The 26,093-nt window shown below is 32.0% G+C and overlaps 4 protein-coding genes across 4 annotated transcripts; 1 reads left to right on the top strand and 3 right to left on the bottom strand.

The window, feature by feature from the left end:
- The first annotated feature begins 581 nt into the window (after positions 1-581).
- On the top strand, positions 582-25,998 carry LOC120160453 (membralin-like protein At1g60995). The gene is made up of 16 exons (XM_039170867.1): positions 582-588; positions 20,272-20,279; positions 20,419-20,579; positions 21,192-21,254; positions 21,372-21,806; positions 21,888-21,969; positions 22,087-22,148; positions 22,283-22,377; positions 22,512-22,591; positions 23,133-23,216; positions 23,619-23,735; positions 24,060-24,145; positions 24,289-24,395; positions 24,703-24,794; positions 24,878-24,954; positions 25,327-25,998. The coding sequence occupies exons 3-16, from the start codon at positions 20,427-20,429 to the stop codon at positions 25,747-25,749; spliced, it is 1,956 nt and encodes a 651-aa protein (XP_039026798.1). The 5' UTR covers positions 582-588; positions 20,272-20,279; positions 20,419-20,426; the 3' UTR covers positions 25,750-25,998.
- Positions 1,078-1,880, bottom strand: LOC120160575. Its single transcript, XM_039170961.1, has 3 exons — positions 1,669-1,880; positions 1,394-1,538; positions 1,078-1,161 (listed from the first exon to the last, which is right to left on the bottom strand). The coding sequence occupies exons 1-3, from the start codon at positions 1,878-1,880 to the stop codon at positions 1,078-1,080; spliced, it is 441 nt and encodes a 146-aa protein (XP_039026892.1).
- On the bottom strand, positions 7,984-9,477 carry LOC120160454 (3-ketoacyl-CoA synthase 9-like). The gene has a single exon (XM_039170869.1). It carries the CDS (start codon positions 9,466-9,468, stop codon positions 7,999-8,001), a length of 1,470 nt encoding a protein of 489 aa, XP_039026800.1. The 5' UTR covers positions 9,469-9,477; the 3' UTR covers positions 7,984-7,998.
- LOC120160455 (3-ketoacyl-CoA synthase 9-like) lies at positions 14,758-15,271 on the bottom strand. Its single transcript, XM_039170870.1, has one exon. The coding sequence runs from the start codon at positions 15,246-15,248 to the stop codon at positions 14,769-14,771; it is 480 nt and encodes a 159-aa protein (XP_039026801.1). The 5' UTR covers positions 15,249-15,271; the 3' UTR covers positions 14,758-14,768.
- Positions 25,999-26,093: the final 95 nt, after the last annotated feature.

Raw genomic sequence — 26,093 nt, 5'->3', positions numbered from 1 at the left:
GTTTTTAATTGGTATTAAATGGAACAAAAACTAAGTGTTAGACATGGTTATTAAAAAATAAAAGTTTGGTACTAAAACATATTAAAATTTATAATTCAGCTACTAAATGCGTAGTTTACCTTTTTATTAGTATCTCATATTTTATTTATACTATTACTCTAATTCGTTTTTATAACTAGTATTATTATATTTAAAATTGAATTTGAATTAGAAAATTAGTTTTTCATAAAGTCGACGATACCATTAGTATTATCATATTTATAGCTATATTGGACTAGAAAATGACAGAGAAAGAAAAGGCGTAAGGGTAAACTACATATTTAATCACCTAACTTTTAATATATTTTTATTTTGGCCACTTAACTCACTAAACTTTTAAATTTCGTTTGTTTAGGTCACTTGGCCATTAATTTTCTTTACAACCCTAAATTTTGTGATAATTTATGTAAACAATTCTAAATATTTTATCTCCAACTCAAATTTCTAGTCTTCATATGATTCATCCGCCCGATTATTTTCTTTTAAATTTGAATGGTGAGAGATTGAGGTTTAAATTTGAATGGTGAGAGATTGAGAAGGAAAAGAAAAGTAAATATCTCAATTCCATATTGATTAAATGGTGAAGAATATAAATCAAATTAAGATAAGGTTGAAGTTTTGATTTTGAATTTTATTTAGGCTTAAATATACAAAAGGTGTGCAATCTATGCTTGTTTTTTTTAGTTTAGTGTTTAATGTTTATTTCGTTTCAGTTTGGTGTCTAACGTTTCATTTCGTTACTCAAAATAGGTCAAGTCATAACGGATCGTTCTTGACCGTTAACTCATGGTCGTTCTTGGCCTTGCCGTCGTCGGGATTTGTGTGGGGTTGGTCACAACGACTGGTTAGGGCAGTACTCTGACTCCGTTGGTCGTGGGGACTTCGACAACCCCTTTTCCATCCGTTTTTCGACAGAGAGGGAGGGAGGGTTTGGTTCGGTTAAAGGCTACCGGTGAAATCAAATAAGATGACATCGAAATCGAAACCCAGAGACAATTCGATAAAAACATGTTTGTGAAAATGCGAAAACCAAATTATTCATACATTCTTTGAAGTTTTCTTCTCCCTCACTTGATACCTCTCCCGATACATGTCTGATAGCCATGTCCCTGGGCTCACAAACTACACAAGATCAAACCCAATAAATAAGAAAACAAAAGAGATGAAAACCCAACAAAAGATTAAAAGGGTAGATTTGAACTCACGAGAATGCTTCTTTGGATTAACTTAGCCCTTTTCTTAGATCTTTGAGGAAGCTTACATCCCTTCATTGCCATGAATTTTTTTTTTCTTTTTCTTTGTTAGATAATGTGGTAAACAATCTGGGCAACACAATCCTTTTATCTTCCTTAACTTGTTGATCCATCAAAGCCTTTGTGTTATTATTGTGATTATCATCCAACATCAAGGAACCTGATCCCCTTGTTGCATAGTACCTATCTTCCTTCTCCAGTGATGTCAATGCCGCTCTTGGTTTATTCGTTCCTAAATCCGAATTTCTGTCACAAAAACCCAAATCACAAATCTATTCATTACACTTGTAAACTCATTTACTAGTTCTGGGTAATCAATAAACAAAACATTATAAACAAAAAGTGAAGAAATTGTCTTTCTTTTTCTTTGTCTTACATTTTGAGATGATTGACAACAGGCGAAGAGAATATTTTCTTGTTGGGCAAAGGTAAAGATTGTGGCGTCGTGGAAGTGCCGCCGCCTCCGCTGCTGCTGGTAGTGTTGCCAAAGTGGTGCTGTTTTTTTAGTTTGTTGGGACATCTTAGCTTCTTTCTGTTTCCCCATTGAAACAGGAAATCTTTCTCCATTTTCCCTTCCTGCATTTCCATTTACTTTCCTCTCAAAGATCTGCCAGCGAATGTAGAACTTAACAATGGCTACGGAACTTACCGACAACAGTCACAAGGGCTGGCGACTCTCACGGTCACCTAGCTGTGACTTGAAGCAGTCGAAAAACGGATGGAAAAGGGGCTGTCGAAGTCCCCTACGACCAACGGAGTCATAGTACGACCCTAACCGGCCCTTGTGACCACCCCCATACAAATCCCGACGACGTCAAGGCCAATAACGGCCATGGGTTAACAGCCAAATCCCATATTTCCCCCAAATCATTTTTTAACATTAAAAAAATATGTCAGGTTATATTTTTAATGAGTTAACGGTAAAATTTAACGGCCGTCACGATTTGATTTATTTTGGGTAATGAAATAAAACGTTAGATATTAAACTTAAACGAATTAAATGTTAGACATTATACTAAAAAAACATACAAAGGTTGGATACATTTTATATATTTAATCTTTTTTATTTATTTTGAGAAAAAAAACTAAAAGAAAGGAATATTTTAATAGCAGTTATATTACAAACAACGGTCGACAATAGTTGAACGAGAATAAAAGATGTCGATCACGGAAAAAGGTTTAAAAATCTAGGTTAATTCTAAAAATAAAATCCCCAAAACATAGCATTTTGATGCTGGCATTAAAGATTTAATGTGTGAGTGAATTAATTGAGCAAAATTTAAAACTGGATAAACTATTTGATTGATCAATTTCATTTAAGTTTTGTACATTTTCTTTAATTGAATTAAAAAAATATATATAATATTTTGTCATATCCATTTTTAATTAATTAAGATGGTCCTTCAAGATTAGATGTCATTAGACCTTTAACAGATTACAGACGTGACACAATGAATATATAAACTTGAAATGGTAAACTACACAAATGATATTTGAGTAAGTTTTTGTTTTGCTCATTAAAGTTTCAAAAGTAACAAATTGATTACTAAAACATCAAATAAATCCTTAGACAATAATTTTATATCTAATCTACTAAAAAAACTTTCTAGTTTAGTTTTCCTCATGGGAACACGACCACTTCCCTGGATTTCGGAAGTGGGCTTCACCGCCTTGCCAGCGAATGAAGGGGAAAGAAAGGAAGGAGTTTGATTTTTCGGGCGATGGGTGTTTGTTGTTTGTATTTGAGAGTGATTGAAATGGAAAAAAAAAATTAAAATTTATATAGAGAGTTCCGAGTAATAAATTGGTCACTAAAACATCAAGTAAATCCTTAAACACGAAGTTGATGAAATTAACCAAGCTTTCCATTATGTAATTGCCTTGATAGTTTTTAAAATATTATATATGTTACTGTAAACGAGATTAAAGAAATCAGATCACAAACAAAAATATATAATTACGTTAAAAAAATTAAATTGAAAATTATTGAAAATTTCCATTATATCAGTGAAAAATACAAAAAGATTTCATGCAATGCCAGTGGTTTTGAACCTGAACGTCCGAAAAACTGTGAGTGTTCCAAGCAAATACGGTGGCTTATCCTATATGATCACAAGTGGCATTATGTCGCACGAATCAAGCGACTTCAGTAGTAAAATAATTGTTATTATTTCTCGAATTAGAGCTTCATGAATATCAAGAGTGTGAACATACAATATTAAATAGTTACGAGCTATCTTTGAATGGATTTTGGATACTACTTTTTACCTATTTCAAATTAATAAAAGAAAAACTAAGTGGCATCATGTCGTTCAAGGAGCAACAATACATTGGAAAATCGAGGGTTTGACTATGGAGTCGAGAGTTTGAGGGTTGTTATTGTCAGATTGGGAGGGGGCTAAGTTGAGACAACTGCGTTTGGGTTTGGGAGTTGACGAGGTGAGAGAGGGAAGGAATACGGTGGTGGTGGGTATTTTAAAAAAATGGGAATTAGAAAGTTTTTAGGGATAAATTAGTTATGAAATCATTGTTTAAGGACTTATTTGATGTTTAAGGACTTATTTGATGTTTTAAATGTATTTTTAGGAGTAACACTAAAATTAACCTCTTTGCTATAATTGCCACATCATCAATTTAACGGGATGACGGTAGAGTGATCATTTTGTGACAAATTGATAACGTTAATTACCAATATGTTACTTTTGAAATTTCAATTGGGAAAATTAAAAACTTACTCAAACATTAGTTGCTATTTGTGTAATTTACTCTTTTGTATATTCACTTTGCCATATCAACGAACTATTAAAGGTCTAACGACAATTAACATTCATTGACATATCTTAATTAAATAAAAACAAAAGTGACCAAATTTTATGTTTCTTAAAATCAGTGAGAAAAAGTGTATAAAACATAAATGAAAGTGAGTAATCCTATAATTTATCCTTTAAAATTTTATGGATAAAAATGATTTTTTATGATTAAATGGCCAAAACAAAGTTATGTTGAAAGTTGGGTGGCTAAACAAAGTAGTTTATCCGAGGGCATATTCTTTAGAGTGCGTTTAGTTTAAGGAATGTAAGATTATCAGCAGAAATATGATTACCAGAATGTAACATTACCTAACACATTACTGGAAATGTTGCATTGTTGTGTTTGGTTCGTTTAGCAAGAATGTAAGATTACATTGTTTGGTTAAAGGAATAAAATATTATTAAAATGTATATTTTACCAAATTGTCCTTATTATATATTTGGTTTTTTAACAAGTTGAATTCTACTATAATTCTACTATAATAATATATATATATATATATATATTTTAAATTTTTAAATTCATAAAATTTATATAATTTTTTAAAAAATTGAAAAGATAAATGGGTTTGATGAAAAGGTAAAATTTTTATTTTAACCCCTGAACTTCATATAAAATTCTAATTATAGATTTTTTTTGTAAATCTAAAATAGTTTAAGGATAAATTTGCAATTTAACCTTCATAGAATTTTTTATTCAACGACATAAGAATGATATTTTTGAAAAAAAAATAAGGGCGTTTTAGTCCAAAACTCCGGGAATGTAACAATACCTAAGGGAATGAGGAATTACATTCCCGGTAATAAGCCCCCAAAATACCACTGTTGGGAATAACTTATTACCGGGGGTTGAGAATCTTTGCAATCCAAACGTGGGAATCACATTCCATTTCCCCCCGGTAATCTCACATAACCTGATCCAAACACCCCTTTAGGGTGCGTTTAGTTCACGGAATGTAAGAATATCACTGGAAATGTAAGATTACCAAGGAATAAGATTACTGGGAATGTTGTATTTTGTGTTTGGTTGGTTTAGCAGGAATGTAAAATTATCGTGTTTGGTTAAAGGAATAAAAAATTATTAGAATGTATATTTGACTAAATTGTTCTTATTATATATTTGTTTTTTTAACAAGTTGGAAAAATTTATATATTTTCTTTAAAAAAATTAAATTCATAATATATATATATATATATATTTTACAAAATTGAAAATATAAAAAGGTTTAATGAAAGGGTAAAATTTTATTTTAACCCCTAAACTTCTTATAAAATTTTAATTATAGATTTTTTTTTGTAAATCTAAAATAGTTTAAGGATAAATTTGTAATTTAACCTTCGTTGAATTTTTATTATTCAATGACAGAAGAATGATACTTCTGGAAAAAAAAATTAAGGGCATTTTAGTATAAAACGTCGGTAATCCAACAATACCTAAGGAAAGGGAGGTAATGACATTCCCGGTAATATATCCCAAAAAATCTAATATTTGTAATAAAACATTATCGAGAATGAGACTCCCAACCAACCAAACATGGGAATGTGGATTCCATTCCCATGGGAATCCTACATTCATTGAACCAATCAGCCCCTTAGAGGGTGTTTGGTTCAAGTAATCTGAGATTACTGGGGGAATGAAATCTCATTCTCCCGTTTGGTTGGCCAACATTCCAAGCCCCCAGTAATCTTTTATTACTAACGGTGGAATTTTTGGGGTATATTATCAGGAATGTCATTACCTCCCTTCCCTTAAGCATTGTTGGATTATCGGTGTTTTGGATTAAAATGCCCTTAAAATTTATTTTTTTCAAAAATATCATTCTTATGTCATTGAATAATAAAAGTTCTACGAAGGTTTAATTACAAATTTATCCTTAAACTATTTAATATTTACAAAAAAGTCTATAATTAGAATTTTATATGAAGTTCAGGGGTTAAAATAAAATTTTACCATTTCATTAAACCTATTTATCTTTCAATTTTGTAAAAAAATTATATTAATTATATTAATTTAAAATTTTTAAAGAAAATATATAAATTAATTATAATAATATTATAGTAGAATTCAACTTGTTAAAAAACAATATATAATAATGACAATTAGGTAAAATATATATTCTAATAATTTTTTATTTCTTTAACCAAGCACGGTAATCTTACATTCATTCTAAACCAACCAAACACAAAATACAATATTCCCAGTAATTCTATTCCCTAATAATCTTTTATTCCTATTGGTAATCTTATATTCCGTGAACCAAACGTACCCTTAGGGTAAATTACATCATTCATCTATGAACTTTACTCTCTCTCTCTGCGTATTCTTTAGGGTAAATTACATCATTCTTCTCTGAACTTTACTCTCTCTTATTTTATTTAGTGTACTTTCAATTTTTTCAATTTAATCATTGAACTTTAGAATCACTCTTGTTTGGTCACTAGAAATTATTATTATTATTTTGTTATGACATGATATTTTTATTATTATTTAATATAAAAAAATTTAAATATAAAATTAAATCCTTATGGGGTTCGTCCACTATTCATCATTGTTGGAGGCCATCGTCGATGGTCCTAGATGGTGGTCGTTCAGTCTCAGATTTCATCAGTCGTTTCGTCTCGACCCATTGAGTTTGAATCCGATCAAAGTAAGGAAACCGAAACACCGACGACCGTAGATGGTGGTCGTTCGATCCCAGATTTCATCGGTCGATTCGCCTCGACCCACTAAGTTCGAATGCAACCTCTATTTTGTTAGAACATGCTCCGAAGTCAATGAATAGGAGATCGAAAGTGAGGAAACTGAAAAGTTTCAGTCGAGATTCATGTGTTTGTGGACATTTTATGGTGAAACAACCACTATATCCGAAATCATCATGTCAAAGCGAGTCTCTCGATACGATTTTGGATCAAACAGTTGTCGATTTCGAAGGCTAACGATAGTCAACAGTAACGAAAAGGGACGATAATTATTTTAAATCTTTATATGCCATAGGAGGAGTTTATGATGTCTTCTATGACGAGACAATATTGTCCAGGGACGGAGCCAGAACATAATCTTAAAATAGTTCGGATCTTTTTAATGGCTTTAAATTTATATATAATTTTGTTTTTATTATTGATTTATTTTTTAAAAAAAATATAAATGATAACATTAAATATGTATGTTAATTATATAATTTCTATAAAATAACAAGTATATTATTAGTAATTAAATTAAATTAAACAATAAAATAAATGTACGATTTTAGAAGGTTTCAAAGACATAACTATCACATAATCATAATAAAACATGTCGTTCCTTCAAATCTAGAAATGCATCCACAAGTGATATTGTACTAAATATACTAAAACTAAATATAAGATCAAACAACTTCAATTAATATAATATTGCTCAAGTGCTTACCTTTAAAAATTTACACTCAATTGAATTTAGATCACTTCAGTAAATCTCTGACAATATAAATAAAAGGAGCTTACTTTTGTTGTGGAGCTTATAGTTCTATCGTAATATTTTATAACTTATTATATTCTGTTTTGAGAAAGACAAAATCTTTTGTAGTTTTTTAGGATAAACTACAAGTTTATTATTTTTGTTCTGTTTAGGTATTCAATTTTTTCCAAAACCATATGTAACGTTTAATTTAAGTTTCATTTTGGTACCTAATCGTTAAAAACTTAATAGTAATATTAACGTGTCATTAATTATTTTAATGATGGGTACCAAAATAGCATGTCAAGATGATGTTGAAAGTAAAATTAAAGCCTTGATATTCAACCAAAAAGTGACATTGTAAGCTCTCAAGTGACCTACACTAGAATATTTAAGGAGCCATTAAGTTTAAAGGAACAACAAAGTTGAAGCACTAAGAAAATAAACATGGAATTTTGAATGATTACAGCGTAAGCTTCACTGGATACCTATGAATGCAACCTTCCCATGGATTACCAGCTGAGGGTTTAACATTCTTTAGGGCCAACCACACTGCGCTGTTACATTTGAAACCACTTCCGAAAGCGATCTGCCAAAGGCGGTCCCCCTTACGCATCCGACCCTTCGCCTCCGTATAGGCCAGCTCGTACCAGATCGAACTCGACGATGTGTTACCGAACCGGTGCAGTGTCATACGAGAGGCCTCAACATGTATAGGGAGAAGCTGCAAATTCTTCTCTAGCTCATCGATCACAGCCCGACCACCGGCGTGAATGCAGAAATGGTCGAATGCGAGCTTGAAATCCGGGATATAAGGCTTGATTTTGGCATTGAACAACCTCTTGGCAACTAATGTCACAAAGAACAGAAGTTGCTCACTTATAGGAAGCACAAGGGGACCCAATGTGGTGATGTTAGTCTTGAGTGCATGACCAGCAATTGACATCAACTCTTTAGACAAAGAAACCCCAGTTTTCCCATCATCATCTTGCTCCTGTCGAACACAATTAAACGCCTTATCATCTGCTCCGATATGTGTCCTCACCGCATGAACGAGCTTATACTTGCTCCGACTTTGGTCCGCGGATTTATTCGACAACAGAATCGCGGCACCCCCGACTCGAAACAAGCAATTCGGTATCAGCATCGATTTCTTGTTACCAAAATACCAGTTCTGTGTAATGTTCTCAGTGCTAACAACAATGGCATAACTGTTCCTAAGAACTTGCAACATATCCTTAGCAAGATCAATGGCTATAACACCAGCACTACACCCCATACCCCCTAGATTAAAGCTCTTAACATTACTCCTCATCTTATACTTATTGATAATCATTGCAGACAAGGAAGGAGTTGGGTTGAACAAACTGCAATTAACGACAAGGATTCCGACATCTCTTGGCTTAACATTAGTGTTGGCAAAAAGGGTATCTAAAGCACCGAAAATCACCTGTTCTGCTTCTTGTCTTGCAGCGGCCGTTGTCGGTCTCGGCGGAAGGCAATGCATCGCTTCAGGGGCACATGTTTCTTCTCCGAGACCCGATCTTTCCAATATCTTGCCTAGAAACTCCAAACTGGAACCATCGAACGCACCCATCAGCTTGCAATGTTCCATGAACCGGTGGTGCTCGACTTTGAGATGTGGAGGAGGGAGATAACAAGAGTAGTCCACCAAATAAACGGATCGTGTTCGGGACATGATGTAAATGGTTGACCCGACCACGATGAGAGCAAAGAACACGGTGACAGTGACGGGTTTTTGTTCAAGATGAAGCCACAATCGGTGGACGTCGTCGAGGCTCAACGTCGATGCTTGGACGATGATAAAAGCCATTAAAGGGATCAAACAAAGTGTGAAAAGAGGAGTTATTAAGTAATGGTAACCGAGTTTGACATACTTCAAGTTGACACTTGGTAAGAAATCTCTTGACATAATTTAAAAGCTTAGGTTTCTTTCAGAACAAGAAAAGAAAACTTGGATTTTTCTTGAATCAAGTAAAGGGTTGATGAAATGAGTTGGGTTTTGCTTGTGAACAAGAGTGGTATATATAGAAGAATAATTTATGAATATCTACTAACATGGATCGATTTCGGTACTAATTTTTTTTAATTAAAGATTAATAGATTAGATATCAAACTTGAATTTAACTATCGAATTATGTTTTAGAAATGAACGAGAGGTGGGAGTTGGAAAAATTCTTATTAAGCCTCTTAAATTTTTAAATTTTTTTAAATTAGACTCCACTTTTTATGAAAAAAATATAAATTAAACTCTTTAAAAATTTTAAAAAATTTTCATTTTAATTTCTATATTTTTTAAAGTTTTATGTTGATTCCCCAAACTCTATCACAAAGTCCCCTCACTGATCATGGATGAAAATTGGGAGTTGGGCGTTGGTAGTTGGGAATTTCGGGATACATTCAAAGTCATTCTACTCTCTTCTTCTTCTCCTTAGCCAATCATCTTTGACTATATCCATTTATGGAGTTTGATTAATGGAAGAGAGAAACTGATAAACGACAGAAAGACATGGATTTTCCATTTGTCTTTGGGGCAAAAGAGTACAATTTCAATCTTATCTTATAAATATATCAACTTGTTCATTTTTTTCTGGTTGGTGAAGTACTTAAATAGAAATGTAATTTAATAAGATCTTTCAATTTTATATTATACATTAATTGCCCCATGTTTTTCGTTAAGTAAGACGTCATATATATATCTATATATATATCACCGTTGCCTCATTTGTACCGAGTTATTTCTTAAAGTATTTTTTAAGACGTTTTGTCTCTTGAAGTTTAAATTGTTACTTCGTTTGCCCGAAATCGTTAACTCCGTTAAAAACACAAAGGGTAAATTATATACTTAGTCACTCAACTATCCCTATAGTTCCATTTTGTTACCCAATTTATATTTTTTTCTTTCAAAATCATCACTAAACATATTTGGCTTCTTTACAAGTTCCAACTTTCTTGTATCTTCTTCTTCAAAGCAAATAGATGCATTTATGTCCGTTCCAAAGCTTTCTTCGATCATGCTTTCACCTCCTAAACTGCAACCCAAGATATTATCTAAAGAATCGAAAACTAGAGATGGATTCATCAACATGATCCCAACCGAAAAAGGTTAACGAGACACCACTGTTTCAGGTAAACTCGTATGTTTCAATGGCTACCTTACAACTTTATGTTATTTTAGAGGTGGTAGCCGATAGAGTATAGATGATAAAAACGTCGAAGAACAACTAGATAACTGGAACATCATTCTCCTTAACTCCATCAACATAGTGTCGATTCTCGCTACAATAACCATGGCTGGTGTTGTTGCTGCAACTGGTGACGGTGGGAACGTTATTATTATCTTTCACAGTTTCACTATAATTAAATTTGATAGTAAAACTTTTGGTTGCGTTGTTGTGGTACCTTTGCTGGTTTTAGAAAACCATGAACACGAAACATAGAACCTAAAGCATGGTAAGCCAATTCATTCCTTTTTCTTACTATTTCACCTCGTATAATAGCTTGAAACATTATGACAAATTTTAAATTCTACGAGCTAATCTTGCTTGCAAATAAGTCACTAGTAAGTAACTGTTTCATTTAACAAACTATTAAAACGTTTCTACATGATGATGGTAATATTAAATTTTTTTGGGTAACCACGAAAGGCTGCTTGAATACGAGTTGATGTTTGTTCAAAAATATCTCTACGAAGAGCTATTATTAACAAGTCGGACTAAAAAACATGTTACTTAGAAAATAAAAGGAATAACTTACACCGATGTAAGTTTTTCCCTTTTGTTGAATTCCCCTTGACATATGATGCTCTCAAACTTGAGATTTCTAAATATAACAATCATCTATTTAATTACTGAGTTAGTTTAATTTGTATTATATGTAAATTATATTTAAATTTATTTCAAACATATATGAATATATTTTGATTATTAGTTTAATTAAATATTATAATATTTGTTATCTAAACATATGCTCATAATTTATTTAATTGCTTAAAAATTTAGAATATTTGATTAAAAAAATTATATATTGATAATTCTTAAAATTGAAGAAAAAATTATACTTCGAGTTTTTTATAATAAAAATCTTTTTTCTAAATGATAATATACTAAATAACATGGTAAAGTACACAAATTGTAACACTCCAACCCGTATCCGACCCGAATACGAGTCTGAGATGTCACATTGACTTTTTAAAACAATTTCCTTACAAAATAACTGAACATTTGAACTTATAATAAGAAAATACAATAAAATACAATTAAATTATGTTTCATTATAAAAATCTAAGAAAAAAAATATGTATTTGTGAACAGTACTATACGTATGAACAGTGAAATATTTCAAATATTAATTGTGTATCGATGCATTGCTACAGTAACTTCGATAAAATACATATAAATTCATAAAAATCCAAGTTTTCGTTTGTATAAAATTACCATGTACATATACACATTTAAAAACATTACAAAACTATATCATATGATTTTAACAAAACCGATTAAAACATATCGTATTCAAACCTTTATTTACATGCCAACCACTATCCTTATTACAAAATACATACTATTTAATTTTTTTCTGATATGATCTTTGGAAAGGAGAACTGACCTGTATTGCTTAGCTTTGATCATTTTTCATCTTCTCGGAACCTACGTGTGAAACAATCACACGCTAAGTCGTTGACTTAGTGAGGCATATAAAACATATAATAAAAATAATGCATTTCATATCCATATGAACATGTATTCTAATCATTCAATCATGTCACATATGATTCTATGTAAATAATAATAGCATGATAACATGTAATAATGCAAGCTCTTTTATACCTTTTCGTAAGCCCATGTACATTACTGAGAACTCAAGGTATTCGAGTTTATTGAGGTTGTGCACTATGCTGTCACCACAGCTCGTATGAGGTCCCACTAGGGGCTATGAAATTTTTCCCGAAGGACCTATGTATTGTATTTGTCTCGAAGGACCACTCTTTAAGAACCATATATATATTCCAATGAATCAAATATGTCTCAAAAGACCCTGTAAATGTTCCAAAGGATACATATACATCCCGAAGGACCACGTAGAACCCTCGACTCTTGGCATGCCAACTATACCTATAGCTATCGTATTATATACCATGGGCATTATTCTTGCGTTTCATATATTCATATACTCATGTCATTTCTCTTGATATCACATGTACCTTTTCTTCTGTCACATACCACATGTATGTGTAAACATCTATGTCGTTTCATACAACATGTAATACATATTGCATATTCATGAAAGCATGTAGATCATGTAACATTTTCATATAGTCACATAACTTATCTCATTTCACATTGGTCATGTCTCATAGCATATATCACTTATGCATATAATCATGTAACATATACAATAACCTATATCCATTTCATGTATTCATGCACATATAAGAATCACAAATCAAATAACATTTTAGGAGTCGCTTCTTACCATAGTAACTCCATCACTGGCTCATCGCAAGCCAATGTTCGCTCAATAACATAAGTACAATTAAAATTGCACTCACCTTAGCCTTGCTTTGATTCGATCATAATTCTTTGATTGTTCTGGAACTTGTTTAGGCTCAATATCTACATAAACATAATTTCCGAGACAATTATCAAAAGCTTAAACCTTATAACTTGATATTATTAACTTAGGCTAATTTAATGAACCAAAAATTCACTTTTCCTTTAGGAGTGTATCGGTACACAAAATAGCTTCGACATATCCATGCATCGATGCACCCCTTGATGCATCGATGCACCTTCAAAATTTATCTTAGTGCATCAGTACATACTCATAGTGCATCAATGCACCTGCCCATAATAGACTATTTCATCCAAAAATCATCAACACTTCACCCAAATTTTCATGTATAAAATCCTTATTATGCTACTAAATTCATCTATAACAATTTTAACTAATTCCTATCATTCCAACACCTTCTAATCTTCCATATTTCATCCAAATTCTTAAGGCTAAGAATCATACCAATTTTTCCATGTTATCCAAACTTTGATTTAACACTTATAACTTCTTATTCACACCTATGACAAGTCAAATTTAGTTTCAAATCCAACTTATCAACTCTATTTCAAAAACTCACTTAGAAACCCATTTTCTTTAAATCTTTCATAACTTCTTCATCTTTTGATTATAAGATAACTTAAGCTTTCCTTAAGCTTAGTTATCATCTAATGATCAAAACCCATGCTTAAAATCAACAAACAACCAAGAAATCAGAAAACTCACCTTTGCTTTGATGTCTCAAGTTGGAGAAGAATAAGAATGAAAAGCGAAGAGTGAAGAGATTTGTGGAGAAATCTCTCAACCTTATCCTCATATATATATAATTACTTTATTCATTTCTAAGTCAAATGACCATTTTGCCTTTTAATTCATTTAATAATTACTAACAACTTTTAGGATTTATTTCCACATAAATCATTAAACTATTAAACTATTCTACTTTTATTACCAAATTCTGAAATCTTACAATTTAGCCACTAACCTGGTATTGATGATGTTACACAAATGGTCTCCTGATTATAGGGTGTTGCTTTGTTGAGTCATCTGACTATCAAAAGTTACAAAATGATCTCCCAATTATAGAATGTTACTTTGTTGAGTCCCCCTAATTATTAAAAGTTACAAAATGATCACCCGACTATTCATTATGTTCCCAATACGTCATTTTACATTAAAAAAATAACAATAGTCTGAGTTGGATGTTAATCTTGTGTCTGAGATATGATAAAATATGATTTCAGAATCTTAAACGACTATTATATAACAGATTTGCATCCAGCTCAAATTGTTGTTAATTTTTTAACGGAAAATGATGAGTTTAGAACATAATGAATAGTCGGGTGACCATTTTGTAACTTTTAATAGCTGAGGGACTCAACAAAACATCATCCTATAGTCGATGAACCATTTTGTAACTATTAATAGTCGGGAACTCAACAAAATATTGTCTTATTGTCGGGACCATTTATATATATTAATTGATTTTCCTCATTGCAGCAATAGTCCCAAATACTAATATATGTAATGGCATGCTGACTCTGCAGCTCAGTTACAATAACATTTCAACCATTCAGACATAATTACAAGACTCGGTAATTTATTCAAGTAAAACGACACCATTACGTTACTAAATAGAGAATTTACCAGCTTATGCTATTACAGCGTAAGCTGCACTGGATACTTGTGAATGCAGTCTTCCCATGGATTACTAGCTGAGGGCTTAACATTGTTGAGGGCCAACCACACTGCACTGTTGCATTTGAAATCGCTTCCGAAAGCGATCTGCCAAACGCGATCCCCTTTATGCATCCGCCCCTTCGCCTCCGTATAAGCCAGCTCGTACCAGATCGAACTCGATGATGTGTTACGGAACCGGTGGAGCGTCATACGAGAGGCCTCAACATGTACATGGAGAAGCTGCAAATTCTTCTTGAGCTCATCGATCACGGCCCGGCCTCCGGCGTGAATGCAGAAATGGTCGAATGCGAGCTTGAAATCTGGGATATAAGGCTTGATTTCGGCATTGAACCTCTTGGCAACTAATGTGACAAAGAACAAAAGTTTCTCACTTATAGGAAGCACAAGGGGACCCAATGTGGTGATGTTAGTCTTGAGTGCATGACCAGCAATTGCCATCAACTCTTTAGACAAAGAAACCCCGGTTTAGTTGATGCAACCAGAGCTGGTTGCTATAGGATCTGGACAAAAATGTATTTATTTTAAAGTCTTTTTAAATTCATATTTTGTTCTATTTTTCAGCATGAGGTAAAATATAATGGATCAAGTTAAGTCAAGCACGAATTGACCTAGAAAGGATAGGTGAGGGCCGTCATCCCTTTAAAAAATTTAAATTCTTATATATTTTAGATATTATTCTATATTTTTTTATTAAAAATATATTTACGCCTCTTAAAATTTTATATATTTGTTCCGCTTATCATAAAATTCTATCCATGCCTCAAGTCAGGGTTTAGTGGGGACAATCCACGAGTGAGAAGAGCAAGGGTCATGAATGAAGATGTACAAAATTACTATAGTTAGCGCGAATATATATAGTGTAGTGTTGGGCGTTGGGTAGTTGGACTTGAACGTGTTCCCCCCCCCACTTGTTTTAATCTGGCAAACCTTCTTTGACTGCTGTTTTCTCATGCATTTTAATGGAATGGAAGCTGGGAAAATGCTGAAAATCATTTAAGTAATATGTTTCTAGCTAGGGAAGAACGCATGATTTTACGTTAGAGAGTGAATTTATAAAATTTGACGAAAATACATTTTCAATAAAAAATACAAATAAAATATTTAAAATATATAAAAATTTAAGATTTGTATGGAGACGGTCGCCATCCTTGGCTCTAACTATAATTTGCATTTATGGGGTTTCATTATGGACAAGAAACTATAGAAAAATTATAGGGAATGATCAAGAGCAATGATTTTTCATTTTATTGTGCTTTATTCCAAGCCAGGGACCAAAGTCTCAACATGTGTTATATTATTATTAAGGGTAAAGTACACAAATGGTCCCCTGACTATAGGGTGTTATTTTGTTGAGTCACTCAACTATTAAAAGTTACAAAATGGTCCCTCAGCTATAGGGTATTGCTTTATTGAGTCCCTCGACTATTAAATGTTACAAAATGGTCACCTGACTATTCATATGTTCCAAATTAGTCCTTTTTTTGTTAAAAATTGATTACAATTTAAGCTGGACGTTAACTTGTTGACTGAGATAAGATATTCATTTGAGATTTTGAGATCGGATTTTACCATATCATAGTCAACAGATTAACGTCCAGCTCAAATTGTCGTCAATTGTTTAACATAAAAGGACAAGTTTGAAATATATAAATAGTCGGGTGACTATTTTATAACTTTTAATAGTTTGGGGACTCAACAAAGTATTATCTTATAATCGAATGACCAATTCATAACTATTAATAGTTGTAGGACTCAATAAAACATCTCCATATTAGTAAGGGGATTATTTTTGTACTTTACCCTTTTGTTAAATGTTTGTTTAAACTACTCTATACGAGATTATTCTAATTTAATTAAAACTTTAGATTTAAGTCCGTGAAACTACAATAATACTAAATACTTCATGAATAAACTCTTTTATCCTTATAATAATGTATTATTAATGTATTAAATAAAATATTTTTTCTATCCATTTATGGAGTTTCATTCGGCAATGAAATTGTAATATCCTAATTTTTTCTAAAATTATAAAGGGAATAAATTATCTCTAGATTAATCCGACGCCCTCATCATGAAGAAACAATGTCATTTTTTAAATCCTTTATTTTCAAACAAAGAATTGGAGCTCCATATGCGGAGCGAACATCATAACTAGACAAAATTAGATCATTATTTGTTTTTGCTTCCTAATTGTTTACATAACATACGAGCAAAGAAAGACAACTATAATACCCTAATTTTGTCATAAAATTAAAGAGGGAACAAAATATAATGTCCAAGTAAATATTTTTACCTATTTTAATTTGGGAGCTTTAAAAGCCAATCAGAAAGCATAAAATATCCCCAGTTGCGTGGAAAAAATGAAAGAAAGTTGGGTCTCTCTCCTTGGTCTTCATTTTATTCCCTCTTTAGTTTTAAGACAAAATTAAGGTATTACAGAAACTAAAAAAAACATAGCAAATGAGTTTGAGAATAAAAACATGGTTTATATTTTGTTATAACAAACATGAATCAAAATCTGTTTTTCTGGTTTTAAGGTTTTAAAATGACTAATTCAGACTAATCTGTGTCGCACATCTGGTTTTGGTGGGTGAGTCTTCCAGTAAAGATTTTTTGCATAGAAAATGACTCGAACTTGAGATATTGTTTAAGCAATATCAAGTTGATTACCATTTAAACCAACCCATGTTGATAATCAGTATATAAATTTAAGTGTGTGTTTACATCAATTGATATAAAATTATTTAAATTTAATTAAGATTTTTTTTATTAATTTAAGGGTAATTACAAAATAATATTTATTCAAAATACTCTCAATTCATCTGATAATAAACGTTCAAACACTCTTAACATACAATGTACTCTAACCTGATTTCTATGGGGATAACAATCGTCCCTTTAGTCATTAATATAGTTTGATTCGTGAGATTTAATTAAGATTTTAAATTCAAATATTAAAAAACGCATCAATATTATATACTTTACGGTAAAACTTTCTTGCATTTACGATCATGTTGTGTTAGTGTATTAAATATAATATTTAACATGTTGAAAAAGATTTGATTTAACGTGTTTGAAAAAGATTTTATTATATTTTCTAATTAGAACTATATTTATATTTGTAATTATCTAACTTCAAAATATATATATATATATATATATATATATTGATAAAACTAAATAATTAATGTGAAATTGTATATTATTTTTATTCTTTATAGTATTATTGATAATTGAACTATTATTTATTAATCCAGTTTGAATACTGTAATAATATATTATAAAAAAAAACCCTAAATTTAATTTTCCACTTTCATAATATTAAAATTTGAACCCTTCAATCTTATTTAAAGGATCTAATACATCACCCCCTTTAGATCAAGTATAACTATTATCATTTTATGGTAGGTTGATAACCATGACTGTTATCGATCCATAGGTCAAAGTTGACGGTATGATGCTATATGATTTATCCATAGATTAATTTACATCAAATTTTATAAATATTTAATATAAGAATGATATTTTAATTTTAATTTTATTTATGTTTTTTATCTTTAATTGGTAGGCTACAACATCAACCTTAGTGTTGATTGTCGCCGTTAATTTTTTTATTTTCTTATATCACATATTTTTTTAAAACACATTTTTTAGTTCTTCTTCGATCTTTGGTTGTTTCTTTCATTTATTTTTCTCGTGGTTGGATTTGATGTCACCGCGACTGATCAATATGACGCTAATTTGTTATCCTAATGATCTTTCTTGTTATGAACCCTCAAATTAGATTTGAATACACAATATGCATTCGTAAATAGTTTTCTCGCGATGCTTGGCTCTGATTAACATTTACCGATGTTCTTTCAGTAGTTAAATCCCCTATTGTGGTTCGTTTACCGTAGCAATTATATCTGTTTGTATCTACCTATTGTTTGAGTTTTTTTGTATGGGGTTTTCATCTTTTTATTGTATGGTTCTTATATGATTTTAAGTGATTAGTTTCTTGTGTTAATAGTTATGAAAAAATATCCTAATTATGTGTTTAGTTTACAAAGGTAATTGTAAAGCCTCATTGTAATTTTAGATATTTTTTATTTTTTTTATAAAATTATATGTTTTTATTATTTTTTTTAAATCTATTCGTAACATTAAAATTTAAATTCTTCCATTTTATTTAAAAGATCAACACATCATCTTATTAGATTAATAATAACTACTATTATCAATTTAGGGTGGATTACTTACTATGACTATTATATATCCAGCATAGGTCAAAGTTGACGACAAGTATAATATGCCATTACTACTCGCCAGCATAGACATTAAATCTTAGGGGTCCATTTCTTGACTGGATTGTTATTCAGCTATGGACAGATTTAATGTGATTTTGGATTCCTCCATAGTGAAATCGGTGTTAGAGTTTGAGAGGGTCAATTTAAAAATTTAAAAATTCAGAGGTTTAAATTAAAATTTTTAAAATTTTTAACGAATTTAGTTTATATTTTTATTCTAAAAAAATTAGAGTCTGACTACAATTTTTGAAAGTTTGAGAGATTTAATGAGATTTTTTTAAAATTATAGGAGGGGTTTTAAATAAGAACATTAAAAAATAAAATTTAATTTGAATTTCTAAAAAATTTTGGGAAGGCAAAATTGTTTTTTTTAATTTAAAAGTCAAAATTATTTTTTTTTAATTTTAAGGGGGCCATGACTCATTCTTGTCCAACTTGTGTTCCACCCATACCTCTAACCTAAATACAATACTTTTGTATTTCTTTAATGTTATAGACATATTCCGTGCATGTACAAGTTCATCAAAGTTGAATATATCTTGTTATAATCACAATAATTTTATTTGTATACTTGGATCATAATCAATTACTATAATGTATAATAAAAAATATATATCAACATTTAAATTATAGTAATTTTAAATAAAACTTATAAATGTGAAATAATTTATATATTCCAAGAAAAGATCATAGATGACGTATTAAAAAAGTTATAAATCATGACCAAACGCAAAACGTGTCCAAAGACATTTTTCGCAGAAGGATGCCAAGTGTTCCATTTGTGCTAATCATCAGGAGGATGGTAGGAGTATAAATATTTTTTCAACTTAATGTTTGTTAGTGTAATCAAGAATGACTACAATTAATGAGATTTAATTGAATATTAGTTAATTAGTGATTTTTATTTAAAATCTAATTATATTCGTAAATGATAAAATATTAAAAATTATGAATCAAAACAATTAAATGTTAAAAATAATTTAACAGTGATTGATTTAAATAATAAATAATTTGATATCGTTTAAATAAGATTTCGAATTCGGGTCTTTTCATATAAAAAAAATTCTTTAATTGACTCACCAAAATCAGATAGATTACAGATAAATTAAAGATAAGTTTTAAAATCGGAAGGAAAAAATATATTAAAAATTATTGAATAGGATTAACCTAAGAGAAAAAGAATTGCGGTCAAACCAAAATCCCCAAACGATTTTCAATATCCGGCAGCTATCGTAATATAAACTCACAAAATTTTCTCAAAATAGAAGAAAAAGAAAAATGGTCGTTTAATCTGAAAGCCGCGAAACGGAGAGTGATTTGGAGGGAGATGGATCCAGAGCAAACATTTATGAGGGTTCAAGGGAGATTTTCTCAGATATTAACGCCAAGAGTGAGGATAGCTTTGGAGTATATCTATCTCTTCATTGCCATTACTTCCTTCTGTATTCTCGTTACTATGCATGCCAATTATGTTCAGCAGGTATTTCAAACACTTTACACGCGGTTTATGTTATCTGTTTTTTTCGTTCTGGGTATTGCTTTATTGGATTTGGAAGAGTTTCGTCGATTTAATTTCAGCTAAATTTTTCTGGGTATATCTAGCTTGGCACTGTTTTAGATTCAATTGATGTTCACTGTTCATAATTCCAACTTGTTGCGGTTTATTATTATTATTATTATTGTCAAAGTTGAACTCGATCAACTCACTGAATTTTGTAATCAAAGTTTGAGAAAATGGTTCACTTACTGCCGACCGTTTGATCAACTGATTGTAGTTGTACAATTGATGATCGCAATGAATCAAAACGCCCTTTGGAATATGTTTTTTCTAATTCTAGAAATAGCTTGAGCTGATTCATTGTTTCTGAAAATAGCGTCAGCGGGATTGCTAATAGCATTAGGAAACTGATATTTTTATAGGAAATGAACTTGTATGCCAGTGATAGGGGTTGGTTCAATTCGGTATGAGTAGGTTGTAGGCTTTCTCACCATTTTGCTCAGCTGTATAAGTAGGAGAGGGATGGCTTTAGAAGTTTTATCTTGACATATAAGGAAAACATGAACGAATTGTAATACTTTTTTGCATATGAAGCCTGGATGTTCAAGTGAGCTCTCTGGAATTGATTTAAATGAAGTGCAACTTATTCAGATTAAGGTAAGATATCAGCTTTTATTTTTTAGAATTTATAAACGATACATAAATTTTCAAGAGACAAGATCTATTCAATATAATGTATTGCACCTTAGACCTCAAATTTGTCCTTTGTTGTAGATAACCAGTGCTGGATTGTGGTCAAGAAATGAGTTTGAACCTGTTGATGTAAATTACCCTGATTTGAAAACCGTAACTGAAACTGTAGAAGTTGCAAGTGGTGATGGTGAAGGGTTGATGTTATTGGATGCCAAGTTTTGGTTGAACTGGTTTGATTCTGGTGCTAGGAAGGGAAAATCAGCATTGAAGTTTTGGAATACTGATGGTGAACTTATTGAGCAGCATGCAGAAAGCTCTACCGATGGTGAAATCTCTAAGTCAAATATTGACGATGTTGTTGCTAAAAGCGAGAAGGAGACATGTAATGGTTTCTTTTTATCAGCAAAACAGAAATTTAAAGCAGCTGTTTTTCACTTTGGCAAAAAGTGGTCCAGACGTTTATCTTTCATTTGGAGACATGCAGTTCAGATCTTTGGAAGTTTTCATAAGTTGTTGGTGAGTGAACAAGGAAGCAAGCATGTCCTTTCTTCATGGCTTAATCTTCTCTTTGCTGAGTCTTGAACTTCTTACATGCAGAATATAACAGGTTTACATCTAAATCTTGATGTTCCTAAATGGTTGCATATACTACACTTCGACAAGCTTAACTCGTATGCAGGTAGATAACATCATATCATCCTCCCATCTTGTTCTCTTGGTCAAATTATGAGTATTTTAACTTTAGAAATAATCATAAATTCTTAGGTTTCATAAATATTTGTGATATTGATTTCAGTGCAGTGGCTTGAGAAAAGAAGTAAAGCATTTGAACCAACTTATCTATACTCTTTGGAAAAGGTATTTTTTATCTGTCTGAATTTCTCTTGTTTTGTAGGATCTTTGATGCATTCAATGATATATTGTGTATGGATAAAAAATATCCATTTTTTCAAGTTTAGTATCCTACCTTTAAAGTAGTGCTACTGCTGCAGGGTTACTTCTTGCTGCCTGAAGCGGCTAAGTCTCAACATAACATACGCACGGTTAATATTAGCATATCAGCTCGACATCCCTGTTTTGGGAACAGGTAATATGTGCTGAAATTTACTGTTTGCAACTCCCATTTTCTTCTTTTTGTGGATTGAGATATTTTAATCCTCGTGTGGGTGCTGCAAATAAACAGAATAAAAAAGCCATATATTAATGCCATTTTATTTGCAGGTGGCAGCAACTTCTCATCAATAGATTTGTTGGGTATGACACTATTATGATGAATAGTTTATTGCATCATCCTGGTCAAGGTAATACTTGTACATGTACATGACTGCAGCATCACAATTTTCTTCTATAGCTTTTTGAGTTTTACACTGTAACTACACGTCTATAAAACAATATTAGATGCAGTTTGTTAGATGTTTCAGCGTATTTCATTTTAAGGTTGTTTATGTTTTCATGCTTAGCTTTCACTTTATTAGTCGCTTAACATCTTTGAGTGGTAATTTTCTTTATATACCTGATAATATTTAGCAGTCATGCCTGTAACATTATGTACTTAACCCTAGTCCTGATAGTCGTCAGTATGAGATTATATGCTGACTTGCTGCACATCCTTTTAATCCTGATGGTGGTTTTTCTTTGTACTGAATGTTTCCGGTCTCCTTGTGGCTGATTTTTGGCTATCTTGTATATGTCATGTTACATGCTAAATTTAGATTAGCATTATGACGATGGGCTTTATGCATTAATTGGGGTGTTTCATGTTTGCTGCTCTTTCTGCATGGTGATTTTGGGGTTATTTTGTCCATATTTGTTCTTTACGCATGTTTTGAAACTGTATTGCAGGTTATCTTTATAATTTTCAGACAAAGGAGTTCTATAATCTTAGTTATGCACAAGAATTGCCTGATGGTTCTGCAAGACTTGGAGGTTTGTAGTTTTAATTTCTTTTCACATATTAAGGCATTTTATTACACTAGCCATCTAATGCTACAACAAAAATATGTTATTCGGACTCGGGTGTGAATGTCTGATACGTGTACGAGTCCGACACGGATATGTTTGATTTTTTTCTAAGTTTTCTCATATATTTGGAGGATCCTTGGAGGGACATATTTCCATACCCATGTCGGGTACAAGTCTATGTAACATTTTGCTATTAGGACATCCCCTGGCTTCGACTAAAATGCCGCTGACCATGTCCAAGGATGTGGTTTTAACCCTTGACCCTTTTGCAATAGAACATGATAATATATAATTGTCATGTTTCTTGTCACAAGTGGATGGAATTTTCTTTGGAGGAAGTTAATTTTTTTATTTGGTTCAATGCAGACTATCTCGTCACCAAGTGTGGTGTGCTCATGATGTCTTTGTTCGTATTTTTCACAACAACCATGTCGGTATCATTTACATTGAGGGAAACTCAGACTCGCATGCTGAAGTTCACAGGTTCATAATGCAAGCTATGCAAGTTTGTGCAGCCATAGGATTGCATTCTTTCCAATTTGTTGAACAAATTCATGATTATAAAATTGATACCAATTTGTCACCCTTAAGAGTTTTAAATCCTGTAGGATTGGTATTCATTTTTGTTTAGGCTCTCTACGTTGAGTTTTTGCCTATATTTGACCCAAGGAGTCATTCGATCAGATTACATTGATGGATGAATCTGTGGCTTGGGTTAGGTGGAGGCACTTTGACATTGTTAAAATGCATCATTTTTCCTTCAGTCTTCAAATATGAATTAGATCTCCTTTTCTCAAATTATTGCAGTGCAGCTTCAACACCATGCTCGACATAGGCTTCCGACATTTCAGTTGATATTTGTGCACGTAATTGAATCTCTTGTATTTGTACCGGTAGGCATAAATCTTATTTCAACTTATCTCATAATAATTACTCCCCTGAGCCTGTTTATTGATTTAAAATATCTCTTGGCTTTTCATTTGAACTTCCAAGCATTTGCCACTGGCGTTAAAAGGATGGTGCTGTTGTCTTGCAGATTATGATCGGCATCCTATTTTTTCTGTTTGAGTTCTACGATGATCAACTATTGGCTTTCATGGTTCTAATTCTTGTCTGGTTATGTGAGCTTTTTATACTGATCAGGTCCCTCTCTCTCTCTCTCTCTCTCTCAACGTTACTTGGATTGAGATGTATGTCAGATACATGTTTGTGTTTGACATGGCTATTTTCCTATCAAAAAAAAAATAATACCCCTGTTGATATTGTGTTGGACACGAGTGCATAGCACTCGACTACTGTACGATATAATCATAACACTTAAATTAGATATTCAATCTGACTTCTTTTGCTTTTTAATTGGGTGTGGTCTAATATGCACGATATATGAATACGCATCCAAGGAATTTACTTGTAATTTCAACCTATTTAATATGATTATTTCTGTTTGCAGTGTTCGGACACCAATATCAATGAAGTTCTTTCCTCGCTTCTTTTCACTTTACTTTCTGGTGTTTCACATTTATTTTTTCTCCTATGCATACGGTATGATCCGATACTGTCATCATACGATTTGCTTTGCTGGAATTTGTTTATCTTATCTGAAATCTGTAGTTTAATTTCTCCAGGTTTTTCATACTTGGCTCTCTCTACAGCCGCAGCATTCATGCAGCACCTTATTCTGTACTTCTGGAATCGTTTCGAGGTAACAATCATTGAACGAGCTAGCAATCTTCATTTCTACGTTATGATTTGCATATAAAATTTTATTACTCCTTTTATGTGCATTTATAATTCAAAATTCTAATTAAATGTAAAAATTTACATAATTTATAACACAAGAAGAGAATACGAGCAAAGAAAAATCTAATGGCCTGAATCCATGTTACTTGTTGGGTATGAATGTCTCCAACCGGTATGTTTCAGAAAAGAGTATATTCAAAATTTTCAAGATTTCGACGTGTTTGGTGGGTCCTTGGTCATGTCTGGATGTATGTCGGAATAACATAGTTCCGATTTATATTTCATTAAAATAAAAATTACATTTCTAGCGCTTATAGGCATGTTACTCTTTTAGGTACCAGCAGTTCAAAGGTTTATGCAAAACCGGCGATCTCAGCTTCAGCAGCATCCAGACTTCCATATCACCTCCTCAACCATACTTGCATCTACTCTACACATTAGACGATTGAACACCCGAAATCCGGGCCTAGCTAATACAGATCCTTCCTCTGGGCTAGGGTTGAGAACAGGATCCAACCAAGAAGTGCAGGCAAATGGGACCGGAGAAGCTGCTGGCCCTCAAGGACACTCTGGAAATGACAACACGAGCCAGTCTGGCAACCCTGTTCAGATTCCTGGACAACCTGAGCTACCACCACAAGTCGAAGCTGGTTCTAATCCCGGGACTATGAGTTCATTCAATTCACTGTTATTATGGATCTTGGGAGGTGCTTCATCTGAGGGTCTTAGTTCTTTTTTTCCATGTTTCGGGATGTGAGAGAACAAGGGCCGGTTTACACCGACTCCACTAGGCATGAAGATCGTGCAACATAGAACATCCGATAGTCCTGCGCATATTTGGCAGCTCTCTCAGAAGCAAGGGAGACGATAGATTTTAGTATTAGATATTTGTATAGCTAATGTTGAGTCATCTATACAAGAGATGAGCATACTATGCATGCATACATACAAACATATGGTACGAATACCAAATGTTTTTAAAGTCTGTATAGTTAAAAACTCCTCTAAATTTTTAATGCAATTTAACTCTTTAAAGTACTATAATAAAGTTTATTAATATTAAATTGATTTTTTGCTCCTCGTTCGAATGTTGACATTTAC

Source organism: Hibiscus syriacus, unplaced genomic scaffold (genome assembly GCF_006381635.1).
Source record: "Hibiscus syriacus cultivar Baekdansim isolate YM2019G1 unplaced genomic scaffold, ASM638163v2 tig00111392_pilon, whole genome shotgun sequence".
Lineage (NCBI taxonomy): Eukaryota > Viridiplantae > Streptophyta > Magnoliopsida > Malvales > Malvaceae > Hibiscus > Hibiscus syriacus.
The sequence above is the reverse complement of the archived record's forward strand: the minus strand, read 5'-3'. Positions and strand labels throughout refer to the sequence as shown.

Excerpts from the sequence above, each read along its gene's own strand:
- LOC120160575 (XM_039170961.1), bottom strand. The coding sequence starts at position 1,880 with ATGGAAATGCAGGAAGGGAAAATGGAGAAAGATTTCCTGTTTCAATGG. Across the intron at positions 1,539-1,668 it reads GTTGTCAATCATCTCAAAAT|AAATTCGGATTTAGGAACGA; the intron begins GTAAGACAAAGA and ends TTTTTGTGACAG. Across the intron at positions 1,162-1,393 it reads AGGCTTTGATGGATCAACAA|TTTGTGAGCCCAGGGACATG; the intron begins GTTAAGGAAGAT and ends GATCTTGTGTAG.
- LOC120160454 (XM_039170869.1), bottom strand. The coding sequence starts at position 9,468 with ATGTCAAGAGATTTCTTACCAAGTGTCAACTTGAAGTATGTCAAACTC.
- LOC120160455 (XM_039170870.1), bottom strand. The coding sequence starts at position 15,248 with ATGGCAATTGCTGGTCATGCACTCAAGACTAACATCACCACATTGGGT.
- LOC120160453 (XM_039170867.1), top strand. The coding sequence starts at position 20,427 with ATGGATCCAGAGCAAACATTTATGAGGGTTCAAGGGAGATTTTCTCAG. Across the intron at positions 20,580-21,191 it reads ATGCCAATTATGTTCAGCAG|CCTGGATGTTCAAGTGAGCT; the intron begins GTATTTCAAACA and ends TTGCATATGAAG. Across the intron at positions 22,378-22,511 it reads CATCCCTGTTTTGGGAACAG|GTGGCAGCAACTTCTCATCA; the intron begins GTAATATGTGCT and ends TTTTATTTGCAG.